Raw genomic sequence first — 23,019 nt, forward strand, 5'->3', positions numbered from 1 at the left:
TATATTCCTAGAGATTATGAAGGTTTTATCACAAATATTGGCTGGGTCATCATCAAGAGTCTTAATGAAGTACTTTTCCACTTCTAGGTTATCTAACTAAGGCTCGATGTAAAAACAATTAGATGTTGATGAAGCTTATCGAGAGTTAACCTTGAGACATATTATATTATCGTTGCCAATGTTGCCAATGATTAGATAAGATGGCTTCTACTGAAAATGAATTTTCCTCATCATCAATCTGCCTGAAAAGTTATCCTAACGCAAGCTTTGTGTATTCAGTTGTCGTGTAATTCATGCGATACTTCAGTAATTCACTATTCTTAGAAAGTGTTGAATCACTTAAACAACATAAAGATTTGGTATCAGATTCTATGCGCTGCTTATGTTTCATGTCAGATGCAGCGACAACTTGTTTGAGTACTAATTGTGCGTTTTTTGTATGACGGCTTTGCATTGTTACGTCGTCTATCCATATACAACACGATAGGCGGGATTTCGTGTTTTAGAATTTAAGTGATTACCGGCCAAGTTGACATGATTTTCCATCAATCGTGAAGTTATAAGCGTTGTGCTGCTGCCACTCGCTCACTGGTGATTGTCAAGCAATCTTCCATGTAAAGCGAACTAATATAAAACGATCGACCCGACATCTCTCTCTCTCTCTCTCTCGTTCGCTGTAGCCAGATTCTCAGAACTGGTGATGATGTAAATAAAGAATTCACCGAAAATGAATGAGCCTGAATTAGATTATCGGATTCTTTTTTTCAAGCCGGATTTGTAACGGGGCCTTCGCCAACATGCGTGGGTGCTGTTCTTGTGAATGTAAATGTCTAATAGATTGAAGGCTTGTTTTCCACCTGCCTTACCCTCTTGTCTATACCGCTGACATCCATCTTCTTTTTTCGTGGTACTTGCATTCTTTTTGATTCGTGATCGATCTGTGTGGTCATCTACTCCCCCCCTCAACTTTTCTCAATTGCACATGCATATGTATGCATTTCAGTGGAAGTAGAACAGCTGAGTGCTAAAAAAATCATTCGATCTTATAGTGATTATTGATATTCAACAGGTAGGCTTTTCCATTTGGTAAGCAATGCTTCTGTTTTAGATGAAATTAGATGGCAGGATGTAGTAAGTTTTTCTCGGTATGAAACGAGTTGTAAAACAAATGTTTATGAATATTTGTTTACGTAGCGAACCTACTCGTGAGATTGAATTGCTTAATGCAGCATCACGGCATAAGATTTTAGATCCCTTCGCATAGTTTCTGGCTTGTAACCGGTGTCAAGTTCAATGAATCTCATTCAGCCTAGGCATTTTATTTGGTCTGACGCACACCTTCGAGAATTCATTGCCGACATACATGCTTTTTCCATAAAATCTATATTCCCTACTGAGGATGTTGGGCTGTTTTTTTTTTTAAGTTGGATTATTGGTCCGCCGATGAAAAATTTTATCTTTATTTTTTTCCCAGTTTTTTTATGCATAGATATGAAAATAGAAGAAAACGTTTGTTATTTTTCCCACTGTCACGTCATCTTTTGACATCTCGTACACAAAAAATCACGGTGCATTTTCTTGCTCCAAGCTATCTTTTAGTCCGAAGTGACAGGTACATAGAATATAAAAGATTTTTTACGGAGTAACCGTGAATTTTTAAGCAGAAATTCTCAGAGTGCTACATCAATGAATTATTGATTAAAACCATAGTCGTTTTAGATGCTGTGTTAATTTCTGCGCAAAATTTAGTAAATATCTTCAGTGTTCTATTGCACATATTTTTCTTCATTATGTTGCTCCATTTTTATATCGATCAGATCAATAGCAAATAAACATGTTTCTAGGAAAAGCGAACGAACTCATTATCAATCAACCTGTCTATATGTTCATGCGTAGTCGTTAAGATTTAACCAACAAATTTTTGAGCTGTGACCGTTCAATCAATACGCGATACATGAAACCGCGATGTGTATCTTGACCTGAGATATTAAATGCCAAGGTCGTTTAAAAAAGATTATTCAAACATAACTATGACCGATTAAGTGCGGAGGGTATTTACTACACGTGGGTTCAAACAATCTGTGTTCTGATGATAGAAATTAACGTAAACACTCTAAAAACATGATGAATAAATCAATCAGGTTGAAAATATGAAAATGATATAATAGTGATCATCGTATCAAGCATTTTTGAGATATTCCAATTAAGGGTGTTATTGGTGTCACTGTATCTTTGTAGTATGAAAACTTGTGATAATAGTTTTCTGTCATTCTCATTTATTCAAATGAAAAACAATGGTACTTTTTTAAGTAGACTTTAAAAAGAACCAGTTGAACTATGTTTTTATATCGTGTCGCTCAATGCGTCACCGTTATTTTTACTGTGTAATCTGTTTCTCGGTAAAGTACACAGTCCTCCTATCTGTCTCTCTCTCTCGCTTTTCAGCTGCCATTGAACCCATTACGTATTTGACCTTGACACGTTTTATAAAACAGAAAACCGTATTTCGTCCACTTGTATTTGCACATTGTGCGACGTCATGTCGGACTATTGATTAAATGTCGTGTACTTCATTTCTCGCACAGGCGTGAGATTTTTTACAATGCTTCACATGTACATCATTGCGGAAAGTTTTCCATATAATTTTACATAGCAAACTCCACAATGCTCGAAGTAAATGATATATTACAAACAGAAGTACTGTGGAGGCAGTGTTTTGATAATAACGGACTATTTCTTATTATCGCAACACGGGAAAATCTGTTCGATAACTTTTTTACGATAGGTAGGAATACGAGTTTGCGCTGTGCATTAATTAATAGACGAGGGAGGCATCAGGCAACATGAGGAATGAAAATTTGATAGCTCGCCGTAACCATCTGTCAATGAGTAAACGATACCTGTTCACAGAATAATTTATTATTGCATTATATCACAGGTTTGCAAATAGTTTATAGCAAGCTCTGCACTATAAGCAAAAAGTCTTGATGAAAACTCTTTCAGTCAATGAATATAGTTCGCCTAATTTACAAGGCAATATTAAGTCATTAAATTAGGTTGTATGTACTCATTGTTGTATAAATGTGTGCTAATTGATTTTTTGTTGATATGCAAAAACACATTGGTTGTGTCAACATTATCAGTTAATGACAATTTTTAAATTAGATGTTTTTTTAATCAGATTAATCAAATTATTGACTTCACTGACAAATTACTGACTTCCTTTAAGTCGTCTTTCGAAATCAAAACTAAAGCTATTTCTATTCATGGATGGATTATGATATCAGAGATTCGATGATCTTCCTAAGATCTGCAAGTATAGTTTGTTCAGCTACTGATTTCAATATAGCCCCCGTACGTACATATTTGAAGTTGATGTCTGTGACCAGCCATTGTCATCTGATAAGCTGTGCTCTGAGTACAATAAGCTCATCTGCAATGGCATTGGCTTCTATATAGCTCCTATTCCCATAAAGCCCGTGCCTGTGCTTTACCGAAATTGTTCATCCGTGACGGTGACCCTGAAATTAAACCACTTAGGTAGAGATAAGTAAACTGTGCCTAGTTAGTAGGAGTATACCAGTGCTCCATTAGATAACATATGAGAAACATGAGAATGTGAAATATCAAATGGTGCCAAGAAGATGATCCTATATAAGATAACCTTTGTTTATAAATACAGACAACAGTTGAATAAGTTTTAGAAGAAAGACCCTATTTCTTGTTGGAGAACCCTTGTGAATCATGAATAACAAGTCAAGTGTCTTTATGTCTAGATTTATGGTTCAAATGTGCGTTGATTTTCATATACTGGTATATATATATATATATATCTCATATATATTTTCAGAATTTTTAAAAATCACCGATGAAAAGGATCACTATGGATGAGCGCAATGACCACCACATTCCAGTACTGCAGTTTTCGCCAACTCCACTTATACGGAATTTAGGTCGTGTACCGTCGGAGGGACCGCTGAAAAAATTCTATTTGAATCGAGAGAGGTTGAACCGCACGGGCACGGCAACAACCCAGACTGAGTGGAGTTTGCCGTGTGATGTCGAAATCCCCTACGACATCATCAACAAGTTCAGCGTGTTTCCGAAAGAGCACGCCAGTTTAGACGAAAGTCGACAATACCTCGAAATTTTGTGCCGAGTCGAAGACAAAGTGAGAAACTTCGAACGTCAACTCGCTCGGCATAGTTTACTGTTTAATGACAGCGCATTACCGTTGCATTACAAACACCTACGTGATACACCTTTGACCAACGATAGTTCGAAAGGTGTACTTGAAGACGAACCGGACGAAACTGAAGACGACGATATGGACAGCGCTATGGATCTGACTCTGTCCAGTATGCCCAGCGTGTGTAATGACGATATTTTAGGTACATACAATGAGCCTCATTATCCGCGCAGTTATCACCAATATTCTAGAAACGGACACGATAGGAGCGCGTCGGCTAGTGCATATGACAGCCACAAACTGGGCCCGGCCCGACCAAACTTCTCTAATCTAAACGGACACATGTCCCGTTCGCCGGTAGTCATTGATCTAACGCATTCTCCCGAAAATCGATGTCCGTTGCCTTCGGCAAAAACTCACAACGGCGAGGCAGGACGATTCAGCGAACGCTTCCTGAAGTCAGATTACACGAACCACAGCATGGGGCCTCCGCAGATACCTGACGGTTTAATAACGATGTCAGCGATACAGCAACATCGACAATCAAATCTTTTTAGGAATTCGGAACGAGTGAACCAGATATTTTCCCCGAATCATGCATTCCAACACCAGATGGACATGGTTCAAAATATGTTTAGTAATAAAACGAGGGGGGACATGAACGGGTTGCGTTACGACGAATGCACATTAGATAACAGTAAAGCTACCGTATCATCAGAACGTCACACGTCTTACAAACCGTCGTCGTCGTTTACCAAATCGCACGCATCACAATTGAGAAGCGACCTTCACGACGCGGTGGCGCCTTCGTCGCCGATACCCGAACGACAATCGCTTAAAACTTCATCATCGTTTCTCAATAATTACGACGAGACGAACAATGATAATATCGAAAACGGATTTAACAACGTAATCAACGTCTCATCGGCGTCGGCTTCGACGTCGTTCAACAAAACCGATAGATCGAGAGTGATCGTCACATCTTCAGAATTCGATAATAACGAAAAAACGCCCCGTGATAACGTGCAGCAAAAACGAAGTTCATCATCTGGCAACGATCCCACAGTGTGTAAAGCCCCCAGACGTACATCTTATCAACGCACTATCGAGAAAGTATCGTGTCAAGTATGCGGAGATATTGCTTCTGGATTTCACTGCGGCGCTTATGTTTGTGAGGCGTGCAAGGTGAGTTGCGATATTTCCCTCTATAAATAGATTCATCGCTTTTTTTTGGACGAGCTCCAATTCCATTCGAATGAATAGCTGTCATTATTGCCAGGGGAAATGGGAGACAATTTTTTCAGTTAGAAATTGTTGATTTTATTACTTCATCAGCCTGTTCTACTTATAACCTTTTTAAGGCCCATGGGCTGAAATGGTTTTTATATCATTTACCTTTAACATCGATTAAAAAAATGCCGTATTTTGTAACACTTGAAAATGTTTTTATTCGTTGGAAAGATTTAGTCTAATTGAGTCAGTTGAGTTTTGCTTAGACTTCAGCCGCGATCACATGAGCACTTATGGCCTGCGCCAAATTAGGCCCGGAACAACTGTTCACACGCTGCCATATGGGCCTGTACCTGTTTGGCCCGGACAAAATTTGGCCAGACCAAAGACGTCCGGACCAGGCCCGAGTCAAATTTAGCATGGGCCAAATTATTGCGTGTGAATTGCAACTGGTTCCGGAAGTGACTCACTTCACATTGTTTAAGCAGTGTAAGCAAGGGCCAAATTTGACTCTGGTCTGATCCGAGCCAAATTTTCTCTGTGCGATTACAGCTTTAGTCTGGGCAGTGGCTGTTCATCTATGGAAAATCATAATAATGATTATTAAGTTAATGCATTATGAAAAGAAGTAAGAGGTTTAGTTGCCATAACAACACATCTAATTAATTCCGATGACTAGTTGTTGATGAAATTAGTTACCGGATATCGGTACATATATCTTCGTGATGATTTTTTAAAGTCACTTTTCAAGTTCTACTTCACTATCTCCCTCCCCTCTCCATCTCTCCATCTCCCTCCCTTCCTCCCTCCCTCCCCCTCCTCTTCCCCTCTCCCTCTTTCCCTCCTTCCCTCCCTCTCCCTCTCTCCCTCTCTCCCTCTCTCCTCTCTCCCTCTCTCCCTCTCTCCCTCTCTCCCTCTCTCCCTCTCTCCCTCTCTCCCTCACTCCCTCACTCCCTCCCTCTCCCTCCCTCCCTCTCTCTCTCTCTCTGTAACATGCCGGTTCGGAGAATTCATTAAACTGCTATGCTTCATGCGCAAACAATCGGTGTTGACATTGAATTTTTAAGTTAGAGCCGTCATAGATGGAAAATATCTACTTCGCGAGATATGGCCGTTTTTGGATGTTGATGAATTATGTTGCTGCGATCGGCTGTCTGTGAATTATTCCCAAAAGGAATGTGAAAAACAAATTGAATACGTGTCTAACACTCGTTGCACAGGATCGTATCGAGGACAAAGAATTGGCATTCCAGATCTCTAATACTTTTAGGCCCGTTACCAAATCGCAAAAACGGCTGGTTTTTTCATATGGATAGACTGATATTTTATCATTATGTTCCGTTGCATATGTATCGAACAAACTTCAATAACTATTATTCATACTGCGTAACAGTACGTCAGTAACACTTAGGTATCATATTATCACTTCATCGCATATGTATAGTATGTAAACTCACGTCACGTCAGGCAGGTACCGGTAGTAGAAATTTTCATTATAATTTGTCCTGCGTAACTTTAATGGATTGAAGTAATGACGTGGCTCCTGATGAATAATGTATAATGACCAGTCTTTATCCGGTTAAAACGCCGTAAAAACCGTTACAATAATGTTTATACGTTGATATGTTATTTAAGGGGTTCTGTGTGAGTCGTTATCAATATTGGCATTTCAAAGAAACAATTTCAATTATATTTCATGATTTTCATTATTTCTATTTCATATTTGATGAATTTTTATAATTATTTTTGAGAGGATATGCGCTACATCATCAATTTATCAGGGCTTGACAATTCAAATCCAAAATAACTTTATTAATCCCTAATATTATATCATTTTATTCTTCATTATTTATTTTCGACAATACATGTATTAAGCTGGTAAGCCTCTTGAGTAAATCTGTGGCAAATGAATGTCAACTAGCTGTGACGGGTGTAAAGTCAGGCAACGAGCCCAAGTAATTCTGTAGTTAGAATCTAGGTCTGACCATCCGCAAGGGGATACATAAATACGCCCATTGCTTCCCTTCCTCGTCTAAGTTTTTTAGATATGGATGTTCAAACCTCTCGGTAATGGTTGAATTCAATTGTCTTAATGTGAGGTGTGTAATCAGGAAGATGGCGCCACGTGTACACAGTCTGGTTGAATTTTTCTCTTTTTTTCACAGAAATTCTTCATTCGTAGCTGCAAGAACGACAACGTGAAATATGTATGCTCTAAAAATCAACAATGCTCGATTACCAAAGAATCGCGCACGCAATGTCAATTTTGCCGCTACCAGAAATGTCACAACATTGGCATGTTTAAACCCGGTAAGCGCCATGTGAACTTGACCTAGTTTTTTACGGGTAAATAGCCGGATACTACGGAGGAGCAAATGTTTACTGATGTTGAAAGAAGCTGTCTTAGTCTTGAAATCATATCTGCCTGTGTGTAAATAGAAATGTTTTATCTGCTATGACGTCAGTTAGTGAGAAGTTTTAATCATTTAATGAGTTATGTATCAAATGGAGATGATTTTAGGATTAAGTCTCAGAAATTCAAGATGAATAGAATTCATTCATCTGAAACATAAGGCTCCATATACAAATCAATTATACTGGTATGTCGGCATATATAATGAGTTATGTCAAGGACACACTAGGCAATTTTGGCCCCAGCAAATAGTAATAGTATGATGATGATTACTGAATAGCTGATTTTGCTTCTAGTCATCTACTTTACCCACTTGATTTTTAATGTGATCGTGGACGTGTGCACTAAACATATAATCTAGTTTATACGTCCATGATGTGATAATTGGTGCATAGTGTTTAGCATGTGACCTGACATCAACAAACAGACGCATTCATTGATGTTCCATTCCTCGCAATTTCCCATTGAGAATTACACAGAGCAGAAAGTCGCAAAGTTAGGGATGATTGATCGAGTAGAATCGCAGAATTCCGTAAGACTTCTGGGAAAAAGTGGTCTTAAATCATAAGACTGATGTTCAGTTGTAATATCGGATAACCCCGTAGAACCAAGATGACTGATCTTAAATCTAAGCGTTATCTGTGCAACTGCCCTCAAGGTCGGATATGCATGATAGCAAAAATACAAAGTGGATAGCAGAATTCTGGAGGATTTTTTACTGGGGATTTTTAGAGGAGTTCTTGGGTGGGATTTATTTCCATAAATTTCTGTAATCGAAATTGCCTTAAGTATTCCCTGGCAATCATTAATATTCAGTAAATGAGTATTATTATTTACTAGGGTGATACCAAACCACGGGCTGATTTCCTTTGGCCCAGAACATCAAACTGTTCAATTTATTGGCAATGGAATTTAGTCGGGCCATTTAATTGGAATTTAGTTGGGCCATTTAAAATCTATGTGTCCATACCCATGGAGACCATTATGGGCTTTGATGAGCCATGGAAACCGTTAACTATCAGTGAACGAAATACGTATGGAGCTATGCGGAACTCAAACTCCTGGCCCATCAGGCATAAGTCTTGCGCTCTGGGCCATTGTGACAGCACAATGAAACTGCTCTGTTAAATTGATAAATGTCTGTACACTCTCGTTAATACCGGTTGCATTAGTTTATACACTGATTGACTACCATACAAAATTTCAAGGCCCAATTCTTCTCCATGGTGACACTATTTGGTACATAGTTTCGTATTAATATATAGATTTCTTTTGTAAGCTTTTCATAGACTAGAGTTATAAGGTCCATGAACAGAAAGTGTATCTATTACCTGTATTTAAAACATTGAATTCACTGTATGCAATATAATATAATAAATATACTGGGCCATCTACCAATACATGCATTACATAATTCAATATAATATCAAAGTGTTGGGCTACCGTGTGTTAGTTTCATCTGAATCAGGCCATTCGGGTCTTCATCTGCGGTGTCATGTATTTTTCCAATCGAAACTATGTAATAAAACCGCACTTCTCGTTTCTCGAGGGCTGAAATTGGAAAAGTTGTAACCAATAACGTATTAAAAAATCATTATTGTGTCTGTAATGGAAATAGATGTTAAGAGCACAGACGCGACAAAAAACCCCTCAATGACCTGTTTCAACTTCCACAAATTTCAAATTCAATTCTCAATTCCAACTCCAGTCAAATCCTCATTTTTACGGTAAACTTCAGAAATATTAGAAACAGTAGAATCCGACTTCATCGTGTTTTGTGTAGATTTGTCCTTAACTTATTTCCATATATTTCTCAGTTAATTGGATCATAAGATGCATATATCTTGGCAGTCCTATTCCCTCAACAAGTTAAGCCTGATCACATGGACATGCTGTGGATACAAATATATGTACTTAAATCTGTTGCGCAGTACCTCGAGTACCATATGCAATATATATATGAAAGCCGTTGTTGACACCTAATAGTACATAGCGATAAATATCATTTCAAAAGCTCTACTCGTACTACTGTATCAAGGTGATTGTGATGTGGTTACGAATAGATTTTTTAAAATTGCCTAGTTTCTGCATCATTGAGACTGGAAATGATTGTTAATGAATTGTGAAATCGCCAAATTTGTACCAAAATCAGTAAGATTCAATGCCAAGTTTAGCAGTATTTCCGACGAAATTGCAGGATGTGTCCTCCACTCTTTATGTGTTCATTGATACAGAATATTCATCTAGTATAATAATGAATGTGATATGCATGTTATGAAATGTTTTTCAGGAACAAATATATTCGCCGGTGACACTGACATATCTCATATACCGTGCAAGGTTTGCGGAGCTCCTTCGTCTGGCTTTCATTTTGGTGCGATTACGTGTGAAGGATGCAAGGTATGCCGAAAATAAATTGTCGAAAATATGTACAGTTTGAATTGTCAATTCGAAAATTCCATATTTTGAACCTATTCTTTTTCATTTTTGTCTCCTGTTGAAAATAGATATTGAAATAGTCGTGATTAACTAATATGGCAATAATATCAAAAATTGGACGACATAAACACCGCCAACACACCCACACAACACACATGTACATATCTAATCATGCAGTAATTGCTCAGAATTGTTGTTTCATTTATTGCACCCATAAAACACATAATTGATCAATAGGACTGGAACTATGAAAAATGATGAATTTTCATGGATGGCTCCAGATGTTGTGTCAAATCAGCTTTACAACACCGTCTTCTAATCTCTGGCAGATCTAGTTCGTAATTCTATTAACCCAAGACTAGGTAGTAAATAAACCAAGTTAATTGGTGAGTTCGGTCGTGTGGTTGGCATAAGCTAGTTGACGCTAGTTAGATTCTGAATTTAGTGTTCCGACAACAAAAATCCTTGTGATCTATTCAAGGCTTTAGATATGTCACCGCCAAACTGAGATACACAGAATGTAATAGATGCGGTATAAATGCATATTCAGCTGCTAAGTGAGTTTCAAATTGCCATTTCAGCAATCACCAACAGGTTATCAGTCATCCATTCTATTGTCACAAAATACGTCACATAGTGAGCTCAGATTGAGTACTCACCCAGACACTGGCTTGGGTCAAATCTCCTCCATGTGTCCATGGATATATAAACTAATTTATAAGTGGTAGAATAGCCACAATTAAACATGGAGAGAAGACGATATAATAAAGACCCGAAACGTTCAAAACGTCGTGTCTTCTAATATATTTTTTGATTCAATAAATTATCTGTTTTTAATCTGTAATGGTGGGTTTTTATTATAACTCATAAGTCTTTTAAACTAGACTATATTGAGTCCTTCAGACACATGAACATGACCATAATTAGAGGCTGTTTCTAATTGTCATCTCCTTCCATGCTTCTTCGACGTCACAAACATTTACCCATATTGTCTGTTTATTTTTAGGGTGACTGGGGGCCAACTACTGGTTGCAAAACATGTTGATGCCTAATCATTGTGTATATGTCCCTGAATCCAAATTTGGACAATTCACCAAGTTAGCTGGTGTCATTGAGTAGAACTAGTTTATACCGGATCTATAACGCCAGTTGATTTCAAGCGTTGTCATATAATTCACATATTCAAACATGTCACAGCACCGTCTCACCCATATATGTATAATATGCTAGAAGCGTATATACCAACTACGTGAAAATTCAGTGAAAGATAAAAAGTTCTTTAGTAAAAGAGAATATATTTCGAGCAACGTTTCAGCTATGAATAGCCATCTATCTTTCATCGAATTATTATGAGATTTCTCTTGTATATTCATCTTACACGGATCAACTCGACGTAAACTTTGAATCTCCATCCAACATCTAAGATTTAGATTTAATCGAATCAATTTTCCATTTTAACCAAACATGGTGCCATGCAAATTAGCATTCCTGAAAATGAGGAAGGACTTTCATTTACAGCTCATAATTTACTGATTCTAAAATGGCCCAGGATTGCTAGTCATTTTGTATTGAATGAAATACTTAAGCACGTGTTTTGCCAAAAAGTTTATTAGTAATTTTGTTTGTTTGAACCAATGGTTGAACTGAAGATGAACCGCACACACCCTGATATGATCCTCCCTGAAATTAGATTTTCAGTCTTTACAGACTCTTCTATGGAAAATCATAGTTTCACGCATTTCACAGTGATATCATCACATATAACGCTGCATGTGGCAGGTCAATTACAGTTGAGATTATTAATTAGCTGAACACACTCCTCCTAGTACGGAAGGGAGTATCACAAGTTTGTGATAATTGCCATACTGAAACTGCCAGCGTGGGTAGGAACTCTCATAAGTGAGGATAATATTATCAGCTAAAATGATCTAGATTTTGTATCCAAATCAAGGTGACATATTAACCGGACTACTGGTTAAGCCCAATGCACACAGCACATGGAGACACGGAAACAGTAGACTGAAACATGTTTCCCAGTGTGCTTGTGTTTAGGAGAAATGAGAAACATGGTTTCTGGAACAATGTTTCCGATATCAAACATGCTTGATTCCATGTTTCCCTGTTTCCTTGCGCTGTGTACATTGGGCTGTAAAAAGCAGATATCCCCATGGTACCTGTCTATGAATTGGCTTGAAAGTATAGTTGTTCCAATACCTGCCAATAATCAATATTTCTATCAATTAATATTTTGTACTTCACTACCTTGATTTTCTATAATTTTTCCTACTTGATTCTGAAAATGATGAAATAATAATTCAGTATGTCCCAACTGTTGACCATCGAATTCAATTGCATCTCACATCTATTTAAAGGGCTTTTTCCGACGTACTATCAAAGAACGAGACTCGTTTCGATATAGCTGTGCTAAAGGGGCCAACTGTCAAATTACTTTGGCAACTAGAAATATCTGCAAGTTCTGCCGTTACCAGAAGTGCCTCGATGCTGGGATGACTCCCGATGGTGAGTTATTGTTCGTAAAATAGACTGACCCGTGAAATTGCAGATGCGAAACACTATAACACTGAACGTGCATTTAGCATTTCATATGTAGAATTGGAAAATCAATGCATAGCCTATAGATAGCCTATAGATAATGTCAACTGAATCTTTTCTTCATATGTGGCAAAATCATTCATTCATTGAATTTGAGAAAATTATGGATACATTTTAATGAAGTTGAAGAAATACAGTGTCATGTTGGTTGACTATTCTTGGCCGCCTCTATGTTCATAAACTCATTCCCAAATGGCGATTATTGGATATTATTGGATACCTAGAGATATCCGCAAATGAGGTGTTACTGAATGTTGGTAATAATGGCTGAGGTAGAAATGTCAAAACGAGATATTAAGAGAATTACGTGAACATGTGAATTTATATTTATAAGATTTAGAGTATAGAATATTACATCAGTTAATCTTACACAGACAACCTGCTTTCTATCGTTAATTAGAAATATCTAGTAGTAATAGTTCTCGGCATTTCCTTTCTACCGCAATATCCTCAGACAATGACCTAATACAATATGATCGGCTTATCAAACAATAGCAGTTTTCAGTTGAAATATAACTTTTTGGTTGAAGCACTTCAAGTGGAGTGTAGTGTTGCCGCATAGTTATGAATTAAGCTGAATTATCTTATGGTAACCACCTAATGATGATTTATTTCAAAAATAGATTTTGATTACAAAATCATGTGTAGTTATTGATGTAACGAGTTGTTGTTCCAAATTTTCAGGTAGTCGCATCGGTAGACAGCCGAACTCGGTGAAACATGCTACGATGCTCGAACTGCAAAAACTCTACAAAAACAAAGATTCGCTGCAATATATGACTGACTCTAATCAGCACAACATCCCATCATCTACAGGGACATTAATCACTGAAACCAATGTGCAACAGGTTACAAATGGTCATCAGGAAAGTAACGATCGGGTTTCAACAACTGGGTCATCGACGGCAGCTGGAACTGATTATTTCATTCCCCTCATTCCCAAAAAGGAACTGGACAATGATATCGACCATTTGGATATAAGAAATGCTTTGAAATCAGCATATCGTCATTTAGAACTCGTTCGATATAAGGTTGGTTCATTCATAAAGAAAGAATACCTCAGTATTTCAGATTTGATACTTATTCACCTAGTAATTTTTTGTTCACGCTGAATAAGATGATTTTTTAAAAGGTTTTTGCAGGGTCTGTTTTTTTTTTATATTTCACAGATGTCATCTGTATGAACTTTCAGCTTTTGATATAATCGATATTGTTCACAAAAAGAAATGAGCGTTCTAATTTGCAGTATTGATTAAGCTACATTTGCCTGTACAGCTGTAATATATTGATTGAATTTTCTGAACTTTTCTGTAGTTCTTATGCATGCATACATTGGTATTTCTGTTAACAAGTACGCTCCTTTCTCTTTATTTCATATAGGAAAGTGATCACGGCCCACTGTTAAGAACCGATCAAGATTACGTATGGGAGCGAATGATGAAACAGTTCACCCATGATGCTCACTGTGTTCTGAAGTTTGCGAAAAAAATTCCTGGTACTTCGTGTTTTCATCTGCTAGAAAAATTCAGAATATGTCCCCCCGATTCTGATCCTCCTAAATCATATGTTATGAAGAGTTGCGTTTAAGTTCATCAACGGAAAGTTTATGCAATATGTGGGGAGGGAAATCATTTAAACCTGTCTGACTAATTAGGCCTGATCAATGTTGAGTCTGAAATATTGGTGTGATTTTGCATAATTTTCCTATTTTTTCAAGGTTTCCGAAAGTTTGAAGTATGCGATCAGATTACACTGCTGCAGTCATCGTTATATCAGATTGTGTTGTTCATTTTGTCGAATGATTTCCAACCGGAGAATCAAGAATATAACTATTTCAACTTCTCGCCTGATGAACGAGATGCCATATTCCTGAACTTTCCACCATTTCGTTTGCTGCAATCTCACTTTTTCCATATGGGAGAAATGCTGATAAACATGGAACTGGACAGTACGGAATTCGCTTTCATGAGTGCCCTACAGTTAGTAGCATCAGGTAGGATTTCCTGTTATATCTGTTAAGGTGCAGGTCAGCTTTAGGCAACAGACAATATTCTGGATGTATTCTTAAATTATGCAAATTAGGTTGAGCTGTATTCCGAATTCATGAATAAATGTTTTTGAATGAATATTGAGATGTGAATATGATGCAGTGGGGCTACATATCAAACAATTGATACTGGCATATTGGTATATATTTAAATGCTGGTATACACAAATTTAATCCATGGATTAGTGTCCATAAGGAATCAAATTATCTGAAAATCATAGTTTAACTGCAATTCAGATTTTAATCTGGTATTTTAAGCTGGTACTTGTATGTAAGTATTGAATAAGTTATTTCAAATAACCATTTCGATTTGACCATTTGGTAATTTGATTCAATTAACTCCACCTTACTCAGTAGCATTGGAACTGTAAATATTTCACAAAAAGGCTTTAAAAGAAGACCGCATACCGTAGATCTTACTGAAAGAAAAGGTTCCAAATAGTTTTTTGGGAAATTGACTAACTTGAGTAGTGTAACAAGTTGACCTGTGTCAGGGGAGAGTCCAGTGTATTTAAATTGTGTGAAATTCCATTATTCATGATTCATAGTGATGTATATCAACTTTGTTTCCTAATTACTATGTGAATGTTAAATCATCACATAAGTTGCACATGTGTTCATCACTATTTAAGCTGTTCCTCCTATTTCTAAGCATCATGATTAACCAACCTAATTTGCATTTAGACTATGTTGGCCAAATATTTTGGCCTTTTTTTCATAAACATTCCATACCCAAGTTAAAATGGTCTTTTCACTGTTAATTTTGGTTTGCTGTTACGAAGGCCTGTGGCTTTTCAAATTTTAACATTGAGGGATTTAATGAAATCGTGTTATAACATCATAAGCCATTCTTTACTACACAGTTCAGTTTCAAATCCCTTCTTTAAAACACTCTCCCGATATCAATTTTGAAATTGAAACTTCTTTATTTCGCAGATGAATCAGACATGCTGAAATCATCAAACGAGATTGATTCACTGCAGGAACAGATTATGTTAAGCTTCCAGATTTACCTCAAAGGTTGGTATTTTTAACTTAAAACGCTTCACAATAGAGTACTCACATTTGTAGGTTACAAATGAATTTGGTTGTGTGATTTTTCATTGCTGTGAATACCACAAATATTATGAGGTTGATTTTTCAAGGATGGTAGAGTGATTCAGAGTAGATCAAGTACTGGGCTACCATTTTATGATAGAAGTCAGATCTTCGTACAAATCATGACATTTCCTGGAATGACTTTATTAGTGTTGAAATTATGATTTATTTCATTCAATCATCGCAAAGAACAGGACAGCCAACTAAAACGAATTTCTAGCCTGAGATTGAGTAATACTGGCGGGATTTGTTTGATGTGTAAAAAGATATTTTAGATAAAATGTCACTTATATTAGGGGTAAGACTCTTTGATAACTGATTTATTTCAAAATTTTTGTTTCATATTGAATGTAATGTTCTGGAAAGCAGTTCAGTGTTAATGACAGCTCTTTGCAGAGGTTGCCAACCCCCGATAGAATTTCGGCAAAAATACTTTAGAATGTCACTTTTCAAAAGCTTTTATTCAGCGGCACAATGTTTCCGTCGAAATAGAACTTAACATTATTCTTACGCATATTTGAGTGTCATTTAAACTAGTTTCATTTCAAGATTTGAGTTGACAGAACTTGAATAAAGACGATGTGTAATACTAATGACTATGCAGATTGCAAACAGATTGAAACTATTGAGTTGCATAACACTGTAGTATCAGCGAGGTGGATCATTCTCTCGCCTCAATGATAGCAAACATAATGTACAGCCAAGTAGGAGGACTAATGATTATGATTCCCGGTTGATGGCAGCACCTGCATATAATTGATAGATGTTTGCACTTCAACAGAAAATTCCTGCTAAAAAGATACGTTTACCAGCAGTCAGGACCATTTAAGAGTTTATAGTTATCATCTGATTGATTGTAAATATTTCTTTTCAGAAAAAGAAGGCGCAGATTCGAACCGATTTGGTTATTTGTTACTCCGTTTGGCAGAGCTACGTCAGGCTAGTATACAGCATCAGCTATCCGTTTTCGAACTGCGTAAACGTTATCCTGATTTGCATTTCCCACAGCTGTTCACGGAAATGTTCTTGAACAATAATGACGAGGACGACCAACCATCCCCTTGAACTTACGTATTGATGGCTACATATATTCGAGTGTAATTTAATTCAATCGAATACAACGAACTAATGCTTGAACGGCATAAGCTTTCAAGATTTTTAAAGCTCTTTCCACATTTTCAAATGTATTGACCAACCATCCACTTGAACTTAAGTATTGATGACTTCATATATTCGAGTGAAATGTAATGCTATCAATTGCAAGGAACAAATGTGGAATGGTGTAAGCATTCAAGATTTTCAATGCTACCTCCACATTTTCAAATAGCTGTAATTTTTCATTCAATGTGTAGGATCATAGAAATAGACAGGCATTTTTTCCGGATCATTTGGTTCTAAATTTTGAAAAATTTCTCGAAACATCAATGAATAAGAAGAATCAATTGTTTGAATTTAGGTGAAAAGTATGTGATGCTATGCATTAGTTTGAGTCTTATAGGAGCAGAGTTAGATTCGGATTCTTCCATAATCGGATCCTCCATAAATAAAATATCATGTTCGCCCCATCTGTAGATTATTGTTATGTCCATGAGGTCAATGGAAAAACCGAGTGATAAGTTTATTTCGTGCGTCCAGTGTTCTATATATGTAAATAATACCAGAAACAAATATTTTGAATTTTATTCATGTTGTTTTGTATATGATTACCATTTGCATTATTGCGCGAGGAGATAAACATTTGTTGTTCGTCTCAGTAAACTTCTTTCTTTTTCACCAAAATGTGCCATGTACAATCTGTTATTACCACTGTTCTGTGAGTACATCGAAGATCTAACTTCATATTTTGTTTCCTATCGTAATTTTGATGTATGAGATATATATTAGCATAAAGTCATCATCTGTAGATTGCGATGGTTTTTGCAGCATTTCTGATGTTGGCTTCTTATTGCTGTTTGACAGTAGGGTTTTTTAGAATGAAGTCCTTGTAAAAGGTTGAGGCAGGTCAAGTAACAATATCATTTTTGCTCCAATAATCAATACACCAGGTTAGAAGTAGGGAACTCTCCCCCTCTTGACACGTAATGTAATAGCAAAAAATATTAATTTTTACAATCTTGATACACCTCATGATTATGCGTAATGAGAGTTGCATAGTGTCACTGTCTCTGAGAGGATCTCTCTCTTAACACACTTCAAACGGTAACATGTGTGATCTCTATTTCAACACACGCGCATGCAATGGTTTCAACACTTCTGAAAGGTGCGAGTTTGACACATTGCTTTGTGCAGATTGAATAAATATGGTTTCAATCTAAATTTTCCTCCCGTGTCTTTTCTAAAAAATGAAATTAGAGATAGAAATTATGAAAAAAATGTTACAATCAAATTGAATCGACCATTAATTGAATTTGTCCATTAATTGGTGGAAAAATATCATGAAGCCATTTTTTTTTTACATCTGCAGGACATTTATTCAATGTTTCATCTTAGAATGAAATGTTCCTTTGTCTATGTTATCGGGTCAAATGTGTTCTCTCATTTGGTTTGTAGATTTTAAATGATGTAGTAATGTGACAGCCACACCTGTATTTGTATATACGTATTCAATAGCACATTTTCTCATTGTTGTGAAACAACATTTTGTACATAAATAACAGTTATAATTTATTACAGTGCCTTGTTTAAACATATAGCAATAGTTGCCTTACTGCTTCGGCATATTACTATATGTATAGGTACATGATTTGTACATCTGCTTGATGAGCCGTACAATGTTTCTTTCATTGATCTATATTTTGATAAAATTATATATAACTGATTGCGTATACTGAATGCTATTTTAGACTATCACGACCAGCCTGTAAAGCGCTGCTTGCGTTATTTAAGCGCGAGTATTCATCCGACTAAACGACAATCAAAAGAATTTAGGAAATTGTATAGAATTAACTGTTGAGCTGTATGATATTATGATTGTAAACTTTTAAATGTCTATTTTTCGACCAGTTGTCATGAGTGATGTTGTGCTTACTATCCCCCAAAAGGTTCTGATTCAAGGCAGCTATGAGGGATTTTTCCATTTCCATAAAAAAGATAGGACTTACTAAATAGCAAAATATAGTCGAATAGGAAACTGGTCGCATGATGCATATGCAGAAATTTGGTATCAAAATCTATGCGATTATGATTTCATTCAAAACAATGTATGGTTACTGGGGTATTCAGTAATGTCCTGCTTTGTTGATAGTTCTTCTAATAGATTAAACTATGAAGCTTTGCTTCAATACAGCTTTCTGCATCATTCTAATGCATCTACGTTCGTTATCGTATTAAAACACGAAAGATTTATTCGTTATATTGTTATCATATAGATTCAAATTCGATATTTGTTTGAGTCTTGTTTTTATGGAAGCATATCAATGTGCTTAATATCAATATTGATATAATATATTAATAATGTATTTATATGTAATTTAAAAAAGGTACGTACAATTTTACTACATACATTTATAGGATATGAAGTGCCAAAGTGATACCGGTGTTGATAGACAGCTGTTCAAAAAATTAGCTCTAGTTAGTTAAGTTTTGGAAAATAATGGCGGATAGATAGGTATACTGTCTGATGTATTTAACTCCTTGGTATCTGAACTACAAATAAGGAAATGGTTTGGGTAGAGAAAATTGCTCTCAAAGCTAAATTGTTTTTGAACCACATCATATGTGAATCTGTATATGTCGGAGTATTCACACATTCACGCAAAGAGTTTAAACATTTTTCGTAGGAACAATTTTTTAGGGTAACTTCAGCATTGTCTTAACCTGGGTCGATATGTGGTGGTGTAGATAAAGTGATGCAGATGCTGGTACACTTGTTTAGAAAAAGGATATCTGGAAAAGAAAAAGGATAATGTAGTCGCCAATATAGGTCTACCGATATAGGCAGAATTTCGAATCTAAGAAAGTTGAAAATGGCTTGAGTGTGTCCATTGTGGTTGAAGCTTTTGTACATTTTGAGAAATCGAACATTGTTGGTGTTATTGCTAATATTTTGAGCCACTCGGGATAAAAAATGTACAAATATGAAGACAATCAATAACAAAGTTTTATAAGAGAAATAAAATCCACAATCATTAAATGGATATTTATTTGATCCTACTTTTTTAGTCTACTGTAAACTCGTATAAATTGAATTACAATTTCCCTGAAGATGAGACCTGTAGTCTAGACTCAAAATGTGATCTAATATATCAATTTGATAATTGAGGGTTTTATTCCCATTACACCTTTCCTCTAGATGATTGGAATTTAAAACTTCAACAATAAAGTGTTTGATGTTCATGTTTAAAAATCTGCTTCAGAAAACGAAATGTTAATGATCAATTTTTTATTAACATATACATGTACAGCTGAAAATTAAATAATTAATGTTTAACTTTGTATAATGTGACTGCGATCTCTTTATATAGAGAGATGATAATTGTTCGATGTGAAACAGGTAACAGGGAAGTCAATTATTTATGGTAAAAAGACAATTTTACAGCATATTATATTATCATTTAGAGTAAAATGCCTGTATATATAGCAGATCTCTAAGTAAACATGGTATTTGTTAATGGTGATGTGTGCTTTGTTAATTGTCTATGTTTTACTGTTGAGATTACAGTTAGTTTATTGTCGAGTATCAATGTACAAAAAAAACTACGGTAACATTTTTTCGTAATGCAGATTCCTCTCGCAGTGGTGTAGTTTTTAAACATATTTTTGTCAAACAGCTCTTGTCACCAAAGGAAGATTTGAAAACTCGGTAGTTTTTGTAGCATCTTGAAATGAGGCTTACAGATGTCAGATACAAAATTCAGTTGCTCGAATGTTTCCATCATGTGCGCCACGTGTATTGTGCTTACATTTTTCCCATTATGAACAAGCAGCTTTTCTATCATGAAGATTTTTTTCTTGTAAAAGCTTTTTCAAAGTTGAATTGAAATATCAATTTCTTTTTGAGACTGACCGCTATAAGAATATTTTACGTTATGAATGATGATGTACAGTATGATTTTTATACCGATTTACTCTGTTCACTTACTGCATTGTAAAGTTTGTGATAAGCATACCGGTATATTTGGGATTGGTGAAATTTTAATAAAAAGAAATGTTTGTCATTTTGTGATAATGCTTTAGGATAAGAATTTGTGGGTTAACTTTTTAGAAAAATCTACGGATATTTGATCAAATTGAAGGGTATTTATGAATGGCAAAATATGTGCAGACCATCTGTGACCATTTGTATCTTGTATATACATGGCCACCATATATGGTGATTTTAAGTTGAAGTCTAAATATGTACTGACAATCTAATTCTGAATATGTACTGGAATAGTTCCTTAAATTGTTGACATATTCATCGATTTCAATAATTTTTCGGTCTGGGGTAATTATCATTTTAAAATAGGACTATGTATACAAGTTTTTATTGATGATGACTGTTTCAAACTTACGAGTGAATAACAGCAGCATAGAGGAAAAGCTGTAGGACAAAACAAAGTCATTGTACACAGCAGAAAAGCAAGTCCATTGCTAGATTATCGTATATGATTATATCGTACAGGACCAATGACATACAAATTGAAATTTCATCATCAATCTACCATTTACATTACATGTGTCAAGTTCGTACTTTGAATATTCTATGCCTACTCGATGTGCTTATTATTTTGTATGTCTTTTGGTAATGGGGAAGAATTTTAGGAGAAAATTGTTACTTTATTTGTGGTATACTCTTGTTTTTGAAAGTTGTTGATATTTTCCATGTTCTGATCGAAGTTACCTTAACTAACTATTGGTCAGAGTAAAATTATTCTATTGGTGTTTTTCCTGGAGCAGTTTATGAAAAAATCTGTATCATTTTTCAATTTCCGTGAATACAAAACAAACGATTTGAAATGAATCGTTTAAGGCTTTAGTTGCCTTTGAAACAACTTTCAATCAATAATGTACAACTTCTAGACATAGGAAACTAATTTTCACTGAAATTTATGTCCATTCTTATTTGGACTATTCATAAGGTTTCTGTTCACTCATCTGTAAGTTAACAATAGAAATACCTCTACAACCCAATTATCAATTATTTATTTTTTATTTTGGTTGGAATATGGATTCTTCATTCCATTGCATGTTCTCCAATTCGTCTTATCTATGTTCAAAGAAATTGTTTTACTCGCCCGCATTGTGTTAAAGCCTGATCATTTTCTATATGGATAAAAGTAGTCTTTCAGCAACTTAATTTTTTTTCAGACTAATGAATTTGATATATCTAACATACAGTCCATTTTGTTATACACTTGATAGTTTAATCGTAGGCTTGGAGGCACTTTATCAAATCTTACGAATTACTTACGTAGTGTCATATTTTGGGCATTTTAATTCAATGGACGCTTGGTATTTTTGTGGTAATGTGGACAAGCTGAAGCAAATGTACAATTTTTTAACTTTCTACGGCATTGTTTGAATTATGCTTTCATAATCTTAATAAATGGTCATTTAACAGTTGCAAAAAAAACATGTATTCGATTTTTGTAGTTCAAGCCTATAAACAAATTGTTCGTGGCTAAGCATGCTGCAAGTGAAAACATAAAATAATGATTTAGTGCTGTTAAAATATGGGAAAAGAGTTGCATTTCTACCAACCAAAAAGGTGTAAAATATTTTTTTTCTGTGACTAAGCCAATAAATTATAATTGAATTGTTATATGCGTAACAATTGAGTTACTTGAGTGTCTGGCGCACGGTTTCTCGGTTTTCATTCAAGTATCTGTAACAAGCCCATGTTTGGAATGGATACGCAGGCGTGGTTTTGCCAGTATATAATTGGCTTTTCACTCGCATACTGACACCGACCCGTTTTCCATCAAAACATCTGTAGTTTTAAGCGAAAATAAACTTTAATTACTGAAAAAAAAATTCAAACGATGCATTTTCGCGAACTACAAAATCATT

The 23,019-nt window shown here is 35.7% G+C and overlaps 1 protein-coding gene across 1 annotated transcript; it reads left to right on the forward strand.

Annotated features, from left to right (window-relative positions):
- The first annotated feature begins 3,910 nt into the window (after positions 1-3,910).
- Positions 3,911-22,774, forward strand: LOC141915447 (uncharacterized). The gene is made up of 9 exons (XM_074806973.1): positions 3,911-5,374; positions 7,585-7,729; positions 10,123-10,232; positions 12,644-12,791; positions 13,569-13,915; positions 14,265-14,379; positions 14,602-14,877; positions 15,868-15,951; positions 16,904-22,774. Exons 1-9 carry the CDS (start codon positions 4,328-4,330, stop codon positions 17,092-17,094), a joined length of 2,463 nt encoding a protein of 820 aa, XP_074663074.1. The 5' UTR covers positions 3,911-4,327; the 3' UTR covers positions 17,095-22,774.
- Positions 22,775-23,019: the final 245 nt, after the last annotated feature.

The sequence above is a fragment of the Tubulanus polymorphus genome, chromosome 1 (assembly GCF_964204645.1).
Source record: "Tubulanus polymorphus chromosome 1, tnTubPoly1.2, whole genome shotgun sequence".
NCBI classification, from domain to species: Eukaryota; Metazoa; Nemertea; class Palaeonemertea; order Tubulaniformes; family Tubulanidae; genus Tubulanus; species Tubulanus polymorphus.